Source organism: Heloderma suspectum, chromosome 2 (genome assembly GCF_057233095.1).
Source record: "Heloderma suspectum isolate Gila_16-S chromosome 2, 16-S_ref, whole genome shotgun sequence".
NCBI classification, from domain to species: domain Eukaryota; kingdom Metazoa; phylum Chordata; class Lepidosauria; order Squamata; family Helodermatidae; genus Heloderma; species Heloderma suspectum.
The window spans coordinates 141,606,705-141,624,702 of record NC_139459.1 but is presented as its reverse complement, the minus strand read 5'-3'; the positions used below and the strand labels follow the sequence as shown (position 1 = coordinate 141,624,702).

Below are 17,998 nucleotides of genomic sequence, written 5' to 3'. Positions count from 1 at the left end.
AAGTCCTGCCCTTGTATAGCTTCTCCATTTATTAATCATCTCTTTGAACTAGGCTTTATTTGTCTGTCAGAAAATACACCCCACATTGTGCAAGCACAGATATGTGGTCAAGGCACTGGAAATTGCACTCAGAGTGCTTCCGGACAAAGCTTTTATCCCACCACTGCCCTGCCTCATGCACAGAAATTCATGGAGCATCCAGATGCCACCCTCTTCCACTCATAACGCTCCCGTGTTTTCCTACCACTTCTGCCATCTTTTTTCTTAATGCTGAAAATAAGTTAAAGAAGAAAAGCTGCACAATCCCTTTTGATTGATTGGCAGTGCTAGGAGCCCTCAATCTGGAAGCACGCCCAAATATGCCAAGCCAGATTCAAGTGTGTGAAGGGGCAATGGAATGTCACACGGCCCATTGTTCCTTCTAATGCATGGCTTGGCCTTGTGCTGGATTGCTGGCCTCCATCGTGAGGTGCACACCATGCTTTGAATTTGAACCACGTTGAATTTGAACCACACTGAACCAGGCTGGGAGGAGAGTTTTCTTGGCCGGGCTAGGAGAGACTCAAAGTGAGTGCAGAGCTGGCTGGGGGAGGAGGAAGAAGAAGATGGCAACTCCCCATGTAAATCGCTGACAGCAGCAAAGCCACAAACACATACACCCCCGCCTCCCGTGCACTGCCTTGCCATATTGATGTGATCATATATACGACTGCTTGCAGAAAGGGAGAGGGGGAGAGAGGGAGGGAGAGATCCTTGAATCCCTCAGGAGACCTACTGATCCACCGCTTGCTCTCTGCCCCAAGGCTTTGGAGAACAGTCTGCATAAAGAGCTGATCTTTATCTCGCTTAGAAGCCCTGGTAAACTGTAAAATAAACAGCCTTGTGTGATGAACCCCCCCAATCTTGTTTTCTAGTAATGAGGGTGTCTTGGTCCACTTCCAGCCATCATTCCTCAGAGCACCGGTAGCAGAATGAGACCTTAAGGGGAAAGTACCACACCAAAGGTGCTTCCTCTGGTGGGAGATTGTGTGTAGCATCTGTGAATTGACCAGAAAAACAGATGCTTCTGAGGAATAATCACATGAAATACAGGAAAGGGGGTGCACCTAAAAATGAATGAATTTCCCCCATTCCATTCCGTTATTTTCCCGTAGATTCACTCTGCTCTGCTTTCCACTCCTCCTGAATTCCATTAGGAAGATTTCTAAAATCAATTCTGAACTTGGAGCATGCAGAGTTTTCAGCAGTTTTCATTTCCTTCAGTTCATTTGCATCTACCCTCTCTGTACATTACCAATGCACACATGTCGCCCATTCATTAATAAACCTCTGCAAAAAGCAATATTGATGTGATCATATATATGATTGCTTCACTATTCTTTTTGTGCTGTGTGTTGTCAGTTCACTCATATGCACGTGTGCATTGGTAAAGCATTTCACAAAAAGAATCTTGAAGCCAAGATACCAGCAGTTACATCAAGGTTGCCTTTTGGGGGTGTTTTATCAGTGTGCACACGTGCAATGGTAATGCAGATTTTATTTTAAGTCAGAAATAGCAAGTGGAACAATGGAGAATTTCTAATGCACTAGTCTCACTTCAGAAAGAAGACCAGGTAATTTGGAATTCCAGAATCCTGATGAAAATTTCACAAGCATCCCTAGATGTCTAGTTGTGAAGCAGTGTATGGGCTGGACCACTTCAGAGTGCAAATGGGGTCAGATGGTTGAATGCTTTGCCATACAGAAAAATCCCTCCACAAAGGAAACTAGATGTCAAGGACTGTAGCCCAATGTTTTCCTGACTTGTTAGTTTTTATATGTGCAAGCTTTCCCCACCCACACCCCAAAAAAGGAAAGAGGAAGAAAATCTATATCCATCTCAAGTTCTTAACGTTCTGAACTAGCATAAAGGGGTACCAACTTAAGTAGCCTACCATTCTCAGAGAGCTCCCAATCCAGGAGCAGCAAACAGGGAGTTTTACATGGGAGTTTAACAGTGACATTTGTGGGGCAGGGGGAGTGCAGGTGTTAGGGCAGGCTTGCGAGGGAGTCAGCCCTAGGATCACAAGGGGGAGCCCCAGCTAATGAAGCATCTCAGCCCCAGCATCAAAGAGTCAGGGTAATAACTTAAGCACACAGGCAAGCTAAGCACCCGTGCAAGTTTAGCTACAAGGTGAGGAGGACGGGGCAATCAATCCTTCCCCCTTCTGATCATAAAATAGTCTTCCAAAGAAACAAATGCAAATAAAGAAAAGGAACTATGAAGGTAAGAAGCCAGCACAGGTGTATTGCACAGAGCATCACATGTATGCCTATCTACATGCTGGACAGGAGTAATGGGTGTATGCTCAGTGCAATGAGTTCCTGGCTGTCAGGGAACAAGTTAGCCTAGTAGTTAGTGCTGGTGTCAGCAGTTGCGGTGCGTGTTGGCACCAGTGATGTGGGGAAATGTAGTTGTGCGGTTCAAGCAGATCAGGTGTGATTTATCAGGGGGCTGATAACCTTAGTCACTGATCTGATAGTTTTAAATAGTAACAGACCAGACCAGGCTGCCATTGTTTCGTTGGACCCTGAAAAGGCCTTTGATAAAAGTTGTTGGCAATTTATTTTCGCTACTCTGACTAAATTTGGCTTCCCTTTAGAATGTTCAAAGTGGGTCAGAACTTTATATTCATTTCCAAGAATTAGAATTATGACTAATGGTTTTTTCCCCAGCTTTTTCCACTTGAGAGGGGAACCAAACAGGAATGTCCACTTTCTCCTTTGATATTTGATTTATGTTTGGAAATTCTGGCTTGTGCCATTAGACAGAATAGTAGTGTTTATGGCTTTGTGCATGATTGTTTAGAATTGAAAATTATTCTTTATGCTGATGATCTTTTATTGTTTATTTCTAAACTCCAGTCATCTGTGCCGGCTTTGATGCAGCTGATTAATATGTTTGGTTATTTGTCTGGCTATTCAATTAATTGGTCAAAATCCAAACTGATGCTGCTTGGAGATACTATATCTCATAGGGTGCAATCCTATGGAGATAGTCGCCAGCCTCTGAACTCAGAGGCTGACGACTATCCAATGCAGGGCAGCTGGAGCACAGACCCAATCCTCGCCTCTGTGCTCCAGCTGCCCTGCATTTCTGGCTAGACAGGCGACTTCACCTGTCTAGCTGGGGAGCTTTGGGGCAGGAGTGGCCACACAGCACATAGGAAGCTGAGTGACATGGCTTTCGTGGTCTCCTCCCCGCCCCGCCCATGGGACCCTTTTTGCTGTCTCCATACTCTGTTTCCAAGTGTGGAGATGTAGCTGGTGCAGAGAGAACCGTGCCCACTACAAAGGGGTGGGGAGCATGGTTTCTGGGAACCGAGGTTGGAGCCCTGGTTCCGACCTTAGTTCCCAGAAACCAAAAATCTCTATGTCCCTCTAGATGCATAGAGGTGGCCATAGAATTGCTCCCATGGTGTATTACCAGATTGGCAATTTCGATGGTGCCTGGATGTTATTATTTATCTTGGAATAGTATTCCCAGAGATGCATCTCAAATGATTAAGCCTCATTTGAATAAATTGATTAATGAGATTTTTGGGGGCTTTAGATTGATGGGTATCTTTAAAGCTGAGGTTGTAAGGTAACTAAATGCACTTGAAATGAATACTGTACCTTGGATTGTTTATGTTGTACACGGATTCCTTTATCTATACCTGGCAAATATTTTCACAAAATCAATGCTTTGTTTCATAAATTTTGGAGGGGCTCCACTCAGCCACGATGATCTCTTTAAAAGATGCAACTTCTGATTGAAGAAGGTGGATTTGGTTTTCCAGATCTTGCTTTATATCATCAGGCTTAACTGTAGACTCGTACTGAATTTTGGTATTTCCCATTTACATCAGATTTTCTTCCTTGGTCACTTTTGGAATCTTTGTGTCTGGTTCCTCTCTCTAAATGGGCGCATAATGTCACATCATTACAGTTTGATCCATTTTCTCATGCCAAATTGACTTTATGGGGCAATCCCTCTAAAAATCAGTAAGAAAATGTTTTTGTGGAGACAAGGACAGATAAAGAGATTTTTACTTTGGATGAACTGGGGGGTGCCGATGATGATTTTTTTGTCATTTTCTATCTACATGCCAAATACGACTTGCCAGCTATGGCTGAATGGCAATACTTGCAATTGCAGCATTTGTTAGTATCTAGGTTTGGCCCTGCTGCTTTTACAGCATCAGAATCTACATCAGGCAAAGTGACTGTCCTATTCCCCCACCCGGGGTGTTCAGGCTGGGCTGGGGTCTGATGAGTCAGTGGCTGAAGGTACAAGAGAGGGACAAGCACAGCCAGAATCCACAAACGGTCCAAGCCAAATCCAAAGTAGCAAATAGCACAGCCAGGCAGCATAGACACAAGGGATAATGCAAAGAGTAGTCAAATCCAGGCCAAGGTCACTTATAGAGCAGGGTCCAAGCAGAAGTCAGGGTCCACAGAGAGGTAACAGGCTGGAGCTAGAGTCAAACACAGTAATTGTTTCCAGCACCTTCTGTAAGCTTTACTGGGCTTTTTATTCTGGAGCTGTCAGAGCCCCACCCAAGTCCTGGCTGCAGTAATTTACTTCGATTGAAAAGAGTCCTCCTTGTTCTGAGGCCGCTATACTCATGAGGAGTCCCTTTGCTCCAAAGTAGTTCTCTGCTGCAGCCTGGCTGCATTGAGGTTCTCTGAACTGGGCCTGCCTCCTCTGGTGCCGTCGCTCCCTGGGACTTGGGGGGGGGCGTTCAGCCTCCTCTTCCGAGGCAGACTCCCCTTCTTCCCGAGGGGCTAGGACCTCAGTAGGCTCCCCCACAGACGCAGCCCCTCTTGTGGCACAGGCCCTGTTGGGGCCTAACTCCTCTTCCTCACGGGAGTCTTCTGATGGGGGCATGACAGTGACCCACAATCCATGTCTATAAATACTTGTTATTGGTGAATAAATATGATATACCATACAGGGTTTTAAACAGGAATGGAATAGGGCGTTAGATTGTCCCATTTCACCTAATCAGTGGATTGCTGCTTTGGTGTCTATACCTGTTGCATCTATGGGTCTTAGGCTGCATCTTATTCAGCAAAAACTTTTGTTTCATGTCTATTGCTAATTCGGCTATTTGCTGGCTGTGAAATGCAGCTAATGCTTCTTTTAAATATATGTTTTGGTAATGTTCAGGCGTTGCTTCTTTTTGGGAGGAGGTTATTATATGGATAAATTTTGTACTGGAACAGTCTTTAATATTTGCTGATGTACACACTTATTTACCCGCTTCATGGAAATTAATGAATGCTAAGCATAAATGGATTCTCCGCATCCTTTTGACAGCTAAAAGACTGATATTACAACACTGGAAAGATAAATAGTCACCTCCTGTAATGCATTGGATTGAGGACCTAACAACGTTTTCAGTCTTTGAACGGGTGGCATGTAGATGTAACCTCCAAATTGATATTTGGATATCTGGTCCACTTTTGTTGAAGCTTATGTATATCCATATGTATTCAGTGTTAGGGATATATACAAATATATATATATATATATATATATATATAAATATGAAGAATTAAAAAAACCTGGGGGGTGGGATACACAGCAAGTCCTATTTGGTAGGTACATTTTTGTACACATCCTTAGACACTCATAGAAGGTTTTGTTTTGCTTTTTAGAAATATATTTCCTAAAGCTTCCAGTAGAGGGAAACCTCCAGCTGTAATTTTTGTAGGCCAGCACAGCAGCAGCCCACGCTGCTCATGCAGTTCTGAGACCTTCACTCAATCCACATACAAACAAAAGGGAATGAATGGATAGACAGAGAAAGAACAAACTGCCTGTTTCTGCTCATGACACCTGGTAAAGACTGATGCAAAATTTCTCTAGTCCCTAGGTCTTGCTCCAGGGTTCCCCACCACTGAGAGAGTAATAACATATTTTGGAATCTGATTTTGCAGTTTTTGGTGTGGTGATGTTGTTTTGTGTAAGCCATGGGAAATTCATATTTTTCTTTCTTGGATAGGATAGCAAGGATTCCACTAGAAAACAGACTCTGGACAATATTCTTTAGAATACATTAGGAACAGCGGGAAATGAAAAAGGGAAGGGTACCACACTTCAAATTTGCAGTGCAGATATGCCCTACAACAGCTGGAATGTTATTATAATAAATAATACTATTATTTTAATGTTATTAAAATAAAAACAACCACAAACCAGAATATTTTGGTAATCTGAATCTATTTCCTTTATATTCTGTATTAAGATGATGACTTGAGAAGGAAGTGACACCAGTTTGATGAAACAAGGGGAGAAATGGCTGTTTTAGTTAGCAGCGATGGTGTCATGGATCCAGTTAACGTAGTTGCAGACTTTGGTGTAAACCCCAGGGTAACCGGGCAGAGCACATCCTACTCCCCATGAAACGATGCCCTGGAGCACCCCATTACATGCCACTGGGCCACCGGAATCCCCCTGTAAAATAAAGAAAAAGGGGGAAGGTTGAAAACAGAAGTCATTTCAGGCAGGTTCCCAAGTAGTTTGCTTTGGCTTTAATTCCTGCCTCTCCTTTACTCCCCATATTCACTGTCATCAAGTCGTGCCACTTCTCCTTCATATAACATTGTGAAAATCTTTCTTGGTCCTTAAACCCATTCATTTCTCTTATTGCTCAGCAGACCACAGGATGCCTGTCCTCAAATCTTGTCCTGACTTTCCATTCCCTTCTTCATCCACCACAAACACTTCATTTTTACCTTTAAACTTATGAATGACACCCCACTCTGTTCTTCCACTCTAATCATGACTCCTCCAGCTGTACAACCCTCAGTTACTCAAAAGCCTTCTGTTCCTTAAAACAACTCTATCCACTCTCTGGTTACCACTTATGAAGGACACCCTACATAAGATCATAAAAGAACATAAGAAGAGCCCTGCTGGATCAGACCAAGGGCATATCTAGTTCAGCACTCTCTTTGCACAATGGAGAGCACTGTTGTGTGGGGACACCCCTCTTTCTTCAAAAACCTAAAAAAAGCCACCTTTTCTGTGAGGCCTTTGGCTTACCCTCAGTCCTATCTTCAACTGAAACAAAGCATAAGTGTGTTACACTTCACTTATCCATGGTGGTCTCATCACTACAGACCTCCCCGCCACAGGAAATTCACTTGGCCCCTTTGTGTTTTTTTTTAAACAGGTTGTAAAGACCTGGTTGCTTACATCAGTTTTACCTGGTTAATTTGAAGGTGGCACAGGCTTTTAAAAAGAAAAAATGTTGCTGCTTTACAAAATTATGTTATTCTTTGTTTTTGATGGTAGAGCTTGCCCGAAGTTCACATCATGTGAATGGAAATCCCTTCTTCCACCACATCCCATATATGGGGGTTAGTTGCAATTACTCCTGAGCATGTGCTTTTTACCAGTGAAAAGCAAGGGAATAGTTAGGGATGTACGAAAGGGACTTACCTTGTCCCGCAGCTTGCTTCGCGGTGGGGGGGAGGCGCTTCGCTTCTCCCCCCGAAGTTCAGGTGAGGGGGGGGAGGTGCCCCGCCTCGCCCGGCCGAAATTCAGGCCGGGGGGAAGGCGCCCCGCCTCGCCCGGCCGAAATTCAGGCTGGGGAGAAGCGCCCCGTCTCCCCGGCCGCGAAAGAAAAAGTGAAAAAAACCCCAAAACCCGTGATAGGCTACGTAACGATTAACGTAGCCTATCACGGCTAGATTTCCAAAGTCAGCTGTGAAAGGCTACGTTAATCATCACATAGCCTATCACGGGTGACTTTGGGGGAAAAAAAAGCGCGTACACAAATGGCGGCGGCCCATGGGTGCCGCCATTTGCGTTCCTTATTTTGGCACGTCTAGTCTACATAAAGATTTACGTAGACTACGGCAAAAATAAGGAAACACTATTTGCATTGCCCTTATTTTCGCTGTAGTCTACGTAAATCTTTACGTAGACTAGACGTGCCAAAATAAGGAACGCAAATGGCAGCGCCCATGGGCTGCCGCCATTTGCGTACGCGCTTTTTTTTTTCCCCCCCAAAGTCACCCGTGATAGGCTACGTGACGATTTACGTAGCCTATCACAGCTGACTTTGTAAATCTAGCCGTGATAGGTTACGTAAATCGTCACGTAGCCTATCACGGGTGTGTGTTTTTTGTTTTTTGTTTACTTTTTTATTTTGTAATGGTGGTGGTGGCAGCCGGTCGGGAGACCGGCCGCCGCCCCCGCCGAACCGCCGCCGGGACCAGCCGCTGAGAGGGACATTCGGCCACGGTAAGTCCCATCCCGGGGGGGGGGCCGGGCGGAGAATTTCCCCAACACTTTCGGGGGGCCGAATGCATTGGCACTCGGCCTCCCGAAGATTCGTGGAGAAATTCTCCGCCATCCCTAGGAATAGTACAGAAAGTTCCACACATCCTCATCAAAGGAAATGGCAGTTTCCTGTACTCACGCAGCTGGAGTTCCCCATACATCTTGCAGAAGCCTATATATATATATATATATATATATATATACACATACACACACACATCACACACATCACACACTTCCAGTGCCCCCATATGCACATGGTCACTCCTCCACTGCCACAAATTAACCCTTTACAGACATAAGACCACATTACATTTTTCGAATAAGAATTATGCATTTTGGTCTCTCCTCAAGCTTCCCTGAGGAATAGCAGTGCTAAAAATGTGTGCACATCAGAGATTTTACAATGATGGTATTTTATAAATAAAATTGGTTTTCTCTCGCACTCTGGGAATCTTGTCCTCCATTTTGTGCTTCTTTTGCCAGACCAGAAGAATGGAGGGAAAGCATGTGGGGCTTACACCCAGAATTCTCCTCTGCTTCTCACAGCAAAAGGGCCAGATGAGCAGGCAGCAGCCAGACAACGTGGCCACGTAGAAGCCTGCAGCCTGCCGCACGGGAGCTTCACCCTGAGGGTGCTGCGTTTGAGCAAGGTGCCAGCACTTCTCACTTTGGGGCAATCTACATTACAACTTTAAACTGGTTTCAAACCCGTTTATCTAAAGGGATCCTGCAGTTTCATGAGGGTACTGAGAATTCTTTGCTAGAGACCCCTGTCCCCTGCCCAAGCTGCCCCTCTTCCTAGAACTACAGTTCCCAGAATTCCTGTATTTGGTAGCCATAATCGCTAAAAACAGGTTTGAAACCAGTTTGAAGTTGTAATGTAGATTGCCCCTTTGAGGCGCGGACTTCACCTTCAAGCAAGGTTTGCAAGCTGATCTGTAGCAAACATTTCCCCCGCAGAAAATGGGAAATGGGATGGAAAAGGATCAACGCACAGGACCCACCACAGTATATACTGCAACGGTCAAATACTCTGCTCATTCGGGGCCATTGTTTTCATTCCTAAGTGGTGACTATTTTCAAATAAAGCCAAGCAGGTAATTCTGTGTGGTTAATTACTTTCAAGTGCGCACAAGGCAAATTGTCTCACCTGGCAGGCATCTTTGCCACCCTCTAAGTATCCAACACAGATCATATTGTCACTGATATTTCCTGGGTAAGACTCTCTGCATTCAGCATCAGTTAGGACTGGAGCTTTCACACACTGTAGAACTTTAGGCCAGAATACTAGAAGCAAAGAGAGAAAGAAAAGGAGTATAATGAAGACATTGAACAGGACTGCATTCATCCTGTAATTTTGGGGAAGCAAGAGCTACCTTGCTGTATGGGAATATAATTTTATATAATAAGCCACCTGGACTTCAGTGAATGTCCCTGGGGTGTCAAAATTGCTAGGGTGCTTCCAAAGTAGATAATAGACAGGAAGCTGAAATGTGGTGCATATATAGTCCAACCTGCCCCGACTACAAAAGCCCCCCAAACACAGCATTTTTATGCTTAATGACGGGACTGAATTAGTACCAAGTTTCTCCAAGGCTCAGTCCCAGATCACTATTATTATTATTATTATTATTATTAATATTATTGACTTCACCTCCAGCATCACTTGTTCTAGGAATGAAGCATTTCTTCACAGTCAAGAACATAATATTGTAAGAAGAGCCCTGCTGGATTCAGACCAAAGGCCTCTCTACTCCACCATTCTGTTCTCACAGTGCCAGCCAGACACCCATGGGAAGTTTGCAAGCAGGTTAGGAGTACAACAGCGCCCTCTTGCTTGTGTCCTCCAGCAACTGGTATTCAGAGGCATATTCCCTCTGTCACTGGGGGCAATAAATAGCCACCACAGGTAGTACATGAATTATCATTCACGAATTTGACTAATTCCCTTTTAAAATCATCCAAACTGGTGGCCATCACTACATCTTGTGGTAGTGAACTCTATAGTTTAGCTATGCCCTGTGTGAAGTATTCCCTTTGATCTGTTCTGAATTTCCACCATTCAGCTTCATTGGATGACCCTAGGTTCCAGCAGTGACAGAGAGATGGAGAGAAAGGTTTTTCTCCCTATCCAGTTTCTCCACAGCACGGGTTGGATCCAACATCATTGCTACACCAGCTGAATGGCTTCCACTGGTGGAACAACAATGCAGGATGCTGATTCCAACCCACGCATCATTTTATACACCCCTATCATGTCCTCCCTTATGCACCTTTTTTCTAAGTGAAAGAGCCTCAAACATTGTAACTTTTCCTTATAGGGAAGTTGCTTCAGCCCACTGATCATTTTGATTGCCCTTTTCTGCACTTTTTCCAGCTGTACAGTATCCTTTTGGGGGTTCAGTGACCAGAACCGGACACAGTATTCCAAGTGTGGTCACATCACAAATGTGAAGAACGTCATTACAATATGGGCGGGTTCATTTTTTATTCCTATCCTAACGATCCCCAACGTTTGCCTTGTTCACAGCAGCTGCACACTGGACCAACATTTTCATCAAGCTGTCCAGCAAGCCCCACTGTGGTGGTCAAGATATGGCAGATGACGTGTTTTGACAAGAGTGGCTAGCAGATAGGGATGTTGGAGAAATCCTCCACGGACCCCAATGAGGCCAGATTCTATTGAATCTGGCCCCCCAAAGTCCATGGAGGATTGGATCTCCTACCTTGTCTTCCAGTGCGAAGTCCTCGCCAACGGATCCTCCCTGCCGCCGGCTCCGAAGACCCAGTGATACGGCCACCATGGCCATATCACCGGACTGCGGACGCAAATGGTGTCCGCTATGCCATTTGCGTTCCTGCTCTTTAATGTGATAGGCTACGTAAATCTTTATGTAGCCTATCATGGTAAAGTGCAGGACGCAAATGGCGTCCACTACACCAGACGCCATTTGCAGACAAAGACCGGCCACAGCCGTGGGGTTCGTACACCCCTACTAGCAGACCAGTAGAGAGTATGCCAAGTTATTCAGTCCCCATCTACACATGGAATTTATTCTGGTTCTCCTGCACCTCACACACAGTCATGGCACACCCGCACTTTCACAAAAACATTTTGCAACAGATTTTCCCATCGCAGTGGCTTCAGTGCGGTTTGGGAGTCTGTGTGACCTCAGGTAGTGATACTGGCTTTGGTGCTGGCTGGGGGGAGCAGCCTGACAGGAGGAAGGGAAAGTTGCATCATCAGTGGGTGGACCCGAGGAGAGGAGTTGGCTTCACCCTCCACTGATTGTGTTTTGTTTTTCCCACATGAGCCTTAAAATCAGCACGCTGAAAACAACCCACTAAACATGTCTACTCAGAAGTAATTCCCATTGTCTTCCATTGCAGTTATTCAGCATAGAGAGGGTTGGGGAAGGGAACTGATTTGCCTTTCATTTCAAATCTCACTCATCCCAAGGGACAAGCCTGCACATAAGTTTAATGACTTTTTCTTTTTTTTAAAGAAAGCTTGTTGATGCTGCGAGAGTCTACCCCCATATGCTGAACTAATAACATTTCTTGTGCAGTCTGCCACGGAAAAGCGGTTCTTTTGTTGTTGTTATGCGCCGTTTTAATTGGCTGTGTGTGACGCGGGAGGGGCAAATCCGATATGATGCAAATGCAGTGATAAACTGAATTGTGTTGGAAAGCTCTCCAGGCAGATGGGCCCCCAGAGTACCAGCATATCGAAGTTCTCCATTCACATCCTTGGGGAACCCAGGCTGGAGCCATAAGATGATGAGTTGACCAAATATTATCCATACTCACCACCATCACTGAGAGTGTTGCCCCACCCTGAGATCAGGCACTCAGTTCCAGGAGCTGGACATCCATAGCCCAAGGTGATGGGTGCGACACGTGTGGAAAGTTCAGGACTGGCTGCCAGTTTGATGAGCATAATATCATTATCCAAGTAATAAGGGTTATAGTCTGGATGGACAATGATTTTTTCAGCTTTGATGAACTGCTCATCCCCATTCTCCTCGTAAATGTCGTGGTCTCCAAGCACCACTTGCATGCGGCTGCAAAATCAACCATTCAGTAGTACAATGAGTACACAATGCAGTGTCTGATCTCAAGGTAAACAAGACTTGTACTGCTTATGCCACAGGACTCATCAAATCCACCAGCATCACATTTAGCAAGGGGCCGTATCCACCAGTGGGAACTTTGCCACCATACAAGAACTTATCACAGATCTCCATGACCCTAAGCAGCGCCTGCCTGGCTACTATCACAGGACAGGCAGGTTTTAAAAATGGGCATGTTACCAGCCATCAGGTTCAAGTGGTGCTCTGTCATATGAATGAGACAAAGTTCAGCAAATGCAAGAGATTCAAGCTGGGAGCTTTGTGGCTTGAGGTTAGGACCTGGCCTAGTGAGCGACCACCTAATGCGTACACTCAGGCCTGAGATCCCTCTTTAGCTGCAGAGGAGAACAGGTCGTGTAAGACGATCCCTGGTGTTTGGCAGACAGTATGAAACCTCTGGATTGGATGGGCCTGGTAGAAATGCCTGGAGCCTGACCTTTTGCCTTCCCTTGCTCAACAGAGTACACGTTCCACATGCTACGCTTCAGGCTCTAGTTCAGGCCACTGACCTGGGGGCTAGACTGTGCCCTCCCGAGCGGGATTCAGATGCAGCCCCAGCCAGCCGTGGACCCATCCTGGCCCTGGCAAAAACTTGTGCTTTTCCACAGATAGCCCATCTCCATCTGCAGCAAGTGCTGAGTAACTTTCAGGTAAGGGATACATTCACGTGACATAAAAGGAGCTACTAGAACGTCACTTAATGAATACCAGACTGATCGATTTTGTTTAGAGGTACAAGGTTGGAATGTTCTATATCACCATCTTTTTATCTTATCCACAGAGCTACAATTTATTTATTTAGGACATTTATATACTACCCTTCATAATATATATCCCAGGATGGGTAGCTAGAGCTGTATAAAATTATCTTGATATCAAAAAGATAAACATAGGATCATGGGTATGCAAGGTTTTCCTATATACAAATGTCATTGTTTTCATGTTATTGCATCTGAAACTTCCATGGTTAATGTGACATCCTTTTAATGGATAATCACGTTAACACTATACTAAAAGATTAATTTAAAGAAATCTGGGGCCAATCTACATGTTCGATTTGATGCGGAGGGAGAGCACATCAGGGTCTTTTGCGACAGAATGACCCTGTCACCAATCTGCAGCCACCCCGCAGCTTCCCTCTAGAAAAGGTGCATTTTCAGAAAGTCATTTTAGTGTGTTGTTTTTCTTGAATGCGGTGCAGGAGCGGTTCCACTGCGGTGTGCCCAGTCCCCTGCATTAAATCCTGGGCGTGCCTATTTCTGTGACGCCCACCCCATTCCCTCTTTTGGACACAGGCTTCTTCCCACTTAGCACTACTTCCCATTCACAAGCATTTACCCACTGAGAATCTGTAGTGAGTTTTTCCCACTGAGAAAATCGGAGCCGTGCTGTTTCAAGCCTTCACAGTAGTGCACTAGCTATCTAGCCTGTTTTTCCTATTCACAATAGCAAAGTTTTGTTCACAATAGTGGAGTAGCCAGCTTAGAGGTAGTGCACAATAAATAATACACAGAGGGGAAGGAGAAGGGGCAGCCAGTAGTGGGAGCCTGCAGGAGAGGTATTTCGCAGGATCATGACTGCGATACACTAAAAACGAAAGAATACACAGAGGGAAAGGAGAAGGGGCAGCCAGTAGTGGGGGCATGAACAGGGTAGGGAATAATTCACTGAGCAGCATCTCTACTGTTGATGACGTTCACTTCAACTGGCAGGACTCCGCCCAGACTCAAAGTAAGGCAGTTTGAAGTGCTCTTGTGTGACTTATGAAAGTGGGTTTTTAAGTCGCATATACTCTGCTTTTCTTGCTTTGTGTGTAGCTGACAGACCAAAGCCAATTTCATGATAATATGAATAAAAGCTGGAAATGCTCCTGTATGCATTTCCATGTGGATCTGGCCCTGGTTAGGTTTCAGCATGATGGCACATGCATCTTGCGAGGAAATCAGTTATAAGAAATTGTACAAAATAATTAAGATGAGTATTGAATCGTGCTCTAGCCCTAGATCCCAGTCCTATGCATTTTTACTCAGAAGTCCCACAGTTGAATGGGGTTTATTCCCAGTCTTTACAGGGGCTGCAACCTCAGATTATTCTGGATGGGAAGGATTTCAGCAATGGAAATGAATGTGTTCTCTAAGATTTCACTATTTTAATTATGTGTCAATGAAACATGTTTGGATTTCTTATGGAAAGATAAGTGCTCCTGAGTGACCTCATCAGTTTTGGTTAGAACCTCACCAGAAGGTGGAGGTTCTTATCCAGTCATGCCTTAGTCCTGTGGAAGAAATATCACATTCAACTCTCTGGGGAAAAACTCTCATCTATTGCCAGCCACAAAAATGTTTGTGTTTTACAGGGTGGAGAAAATAATCTGGGATCATCTTCTGTGTGAGCTTGGCAACCGGCTGCTGCGTAGTTTAGTTCCACAGTAAAAAGGTGGATGTCCTGAGTAGGGAATGACAAAACTGTGAAGTTTACTTTCATTCAGTTTGCCAGATTTCCACCACTAAGTTAATTCCATCCAATTTCCACGTTAATTTGCAAATTTTGTTTTTAAAAGTCAGCACGAAAATGCCTACATGTTTTTTGTGCCATTCTCTCAATATACATATTTTTGTGTGTACTTTTTCAAATCTCCACATTAGTCCCATAGTATACAGTGATTTTGTGTGCATTTCTCCCTGACGCCCATCCTGAGTATGCAGCAACCCATAGTGACCTGGAGGTATCTGCATTCATTCATACCATCTCTGAAGTCCAGCTCTATTGAAAGTGTGAGATCTTGTTGGACCTCACCTACTGGTTAGTTTACAAACACCACAATGGAAAAAGAACTACCATTCACTCACGATTTGTAGCAATGAGCGGCTGAAACCACCCATCGGTCGTGGATAAGGGAACCGCCACAGAAGTGATGCCCATTATTCAGTGATACCTGGTAGGGGACAGAATTTTTCCTGCAAGCATATCCTCCCACAATCTTGTCATCATCGTCCAAAGGGGCAGCAACTGACCAAAGCAGGGAAATCAAAATTAGTAAGAAGAGCCAAATACCTTGGATTCTGCACAAAGCAACCTAAGTCACGTACAGTGTCTTAGTGATAATATGACATGGCCTTGAAGTCAGTGTGCCATTTAGGGAGGGAGAGACAGTGGCCCCAGACCGATGCTTCAGGAAGGCCTAAACCACTAGTTTTTATGGATGGGCAAATCAGGCTATTTCTGGTCTGTGTCACTTTCAGATGTATTTACCCCTAAGTCCATTCCGTCCTATCCCCCAAAGAGGCACACCTGCCTCAAATTAAACAAAAAGAGATATTATGCCAGATAAATCAAAATGGAAAAGGAAAGCAATATAAAAGCAGTGATGGAGACAGATGGACAGACAGACAGAGTTGCCACCAAAGGAAAGGAAAGGTTCCTCCTGTGCAAGCACCGAGTCATTGCTGACTCCTAGAGGGACGCCGTTTTCGCTGGCGTTTTCATGGCAGACTGTAGCAGGGTGGTTTGCCATTGCCTTCCCCAGTCGTGACTACCTTTCCCCCAGCAAGCTGGGTACTCATTTTACCAACCTCGGAAGGATGGAAGGCTGAGTCGACCTGAGCCGGCTACCTGGGACCCAGCCACCAAAATTATACCTAAATCAAAATTTTAGGTTTTGGCTTAAAATATCAAGGGGATTTTGAGGGCAATTAAAAAAACTAATGAAAATTCTTGAAGGAGAATGTGTGTTTATGGGGATAAGCACATGTAAACAGGCTGTAAGACTGTAAACAAAAGTGGGCGGGTGGGAGGGATTACAATGCAAAGATTAGCCTGGCTCTAGACGGACTAAATTGATTTAACTGCACAAGCTGCCAGGCTCCTAAAGTGGTCGAGTGGGCATGCTACAGCTGGGAATATCAATTTTGAATGCTGCTCCTTGTAAAACAGAAACAAAAACTCCTTGGAAATAAAAGAACAAGCACACCAAGGAGAAAGGTACAGTCCCACTCAGTCCCTGCTGTGTTAGCCTTCTACCTCCAAAACATTTTTAACAGATGGAAGCGTTACAAAAATGTGGTCCCCTCAATTGCAGTCTGAAATGGTAGCTCTACCACCTCAGGACCTGACCGCTTCATTTCCCCCTCATTCCGCTGCATGTGTATGCTAGACGTTAGAGGCCTGTAAAGAGAATCGAATGCATTTTTAAAAACCTCACCTGCTGCTCCCAGGAAGGCAAAGATCAAGAGGAGTTTCATGGTGTCTGTTGTTGGTCTTGTCAACTGGAACAGGGCTCTCTGAAGACATTTCTCCCCAATTTATACTTTCCTCAGGATCTTATCTCCTCAGCCCAAGGTCCCACCAGCTGCCCACTTCCCAGGACCTTGAATAAGCTCAACTAAAATACACCTTGCCTAGCGGAGAGGGCGATAACATGATTGCAGGTGCCTTGAATCTGAAGTGTTTCCAACAATGGAAAGAACAAAGAGTTAGGTGCAATTCTGGCAATGTGCTGAGTCTTGAAAGGGGGTCTTGAACCGCTTTCTGCCATCTTGGATTATTATGAAACCTCATTACATCTGCTCCTATCTGTTCTGCTTTGTAAGGGCTATCCAGCAGCTAACTCTGATGAGTTCCAGACTTGCATGCCATGGAATTATATGACTGACAAATTGTCAGGCCTGTTCTCAGCTTGGGCCAGACTGGACAGAGAAGGCCAGGCCTAGAAAACTGACATTACATACTCTGTACCAGTGTACATTTAGGCAGAATGAGAAATGACGGGCTGCATGTTGCATTGTTTTCCACACGGGGCTCTTTCCCCCCCCCCTTTTTTTGCGGTTAGGTAGTATCTGTACCAGGTTTTGCTGCCTGCAGTTTTGCAGCCCACAACCCACAGAGTCCTTTTCTCTGTGAGCATAGAAGGATTTTGCATTCATCCAAGGGGAGTGGTCCGTGACAGAATGGCCCCCTCCCACAGTACCTTTTCATCATTCTGAGCATGTGAGTGCATGAGTGTAACTTGCCTGCGCACACTGCTTCCCTAAAAATAAAATCCAATTTTACCGCATATGTGGTATTTCAGAATTTCTTAATTTAGAAATATGGAGCAAGCAGCTAACTTCCTCCTCATTTCACAACAAAATGGCTGCTCTAAAGGGGGCCAACCGGCGGACAGCTGAGAGCAGAGTGAGCAGATTCCCGTCTCCTGCTTTGTAAAGAGAAAGCCTCAGAGCCCCCATCCCCACCCGCCCAAGCTGTCTCATACCATTTTAATTTTTAAAAGTAATAGTCCTTGTGCAAGTCTGTTCTTCTGGAATTCCTTTAACATATACACAAAACTACAAAGTTAAGCAAGTGATTTGTTAAAGTAAGGAGTAAAGCGGCAAAGGGAACAAATAATTAAATGGCTGCTAATGCCATTTTGAAGAGCTCAAAGGAGATCGCTCCAGTTTCCTTTTTAAAGGTCTGAGCAGATTCCCCTCCCACTTGGCAGCACATCCTTGGTCTGCAAAAAGAAAGACTCGATGCACACACACCCCATTTAAACACCACCATC

General features: G+C 44.8%; 1 protein-coding gene and 1 gene segment (V, D, J or C); both read right to left on the bottom strand.

Annotated features, from left to right (window-relative positions):
* Positions 1–17,998, bottom strand: part of LOC146352876 (T-cell receptor beta-2 chain C region-like) — a 127,755-nt gene that overhangs the window by 26,451 nt on the left and 83,306 nt on the right.
* On the bottom strand, positions 6,181–16,731 carry LOC146352882 (trypsin-like). Its single transcript, XM_084835095.1, has 5 exons — positions 16,658–16,731; positions 15,306–15,465; positions 12,134–12,387; positions 9,474–9,610; positions 6,181–6,484 (listed from the first exon to the last, which is right to left on the bottom strand). The coding sequence occupies exons 1-5, from the start codon at positions 16,695–16,697 to the stop codon at positions 6,335–6,337; spliced, it is 741 nt and encodes a 246-aa protein (XP_084691221.1). The 5' UTR covers positions 16,698–16,731; the 3' UTR covers positions 6,181–6,334.

Coding starts and splice junctions, on each gene's coding strand:
- LOC146352882 (XM_084835095.1), bottom strand. CDS start 16,697: ATGAAACTCCTCTTGATCTTTGCCTTCCTGGGAGCAGCAG. Junction 9,611..12,133: donor CAACACTCTCAGTGATGGTG/GTGAGTATGGAT, acceptor CTTTGCTTCTAG/TATTCTGGCCTAAAGTTCTA. Junction 6,485..9,473: donor GTGGCAAAGATGCCTGCCAG/GTGAGACAATTT, acceptor TTTATTTTACAG/GGGGATTCCGGTGGCCCAGT.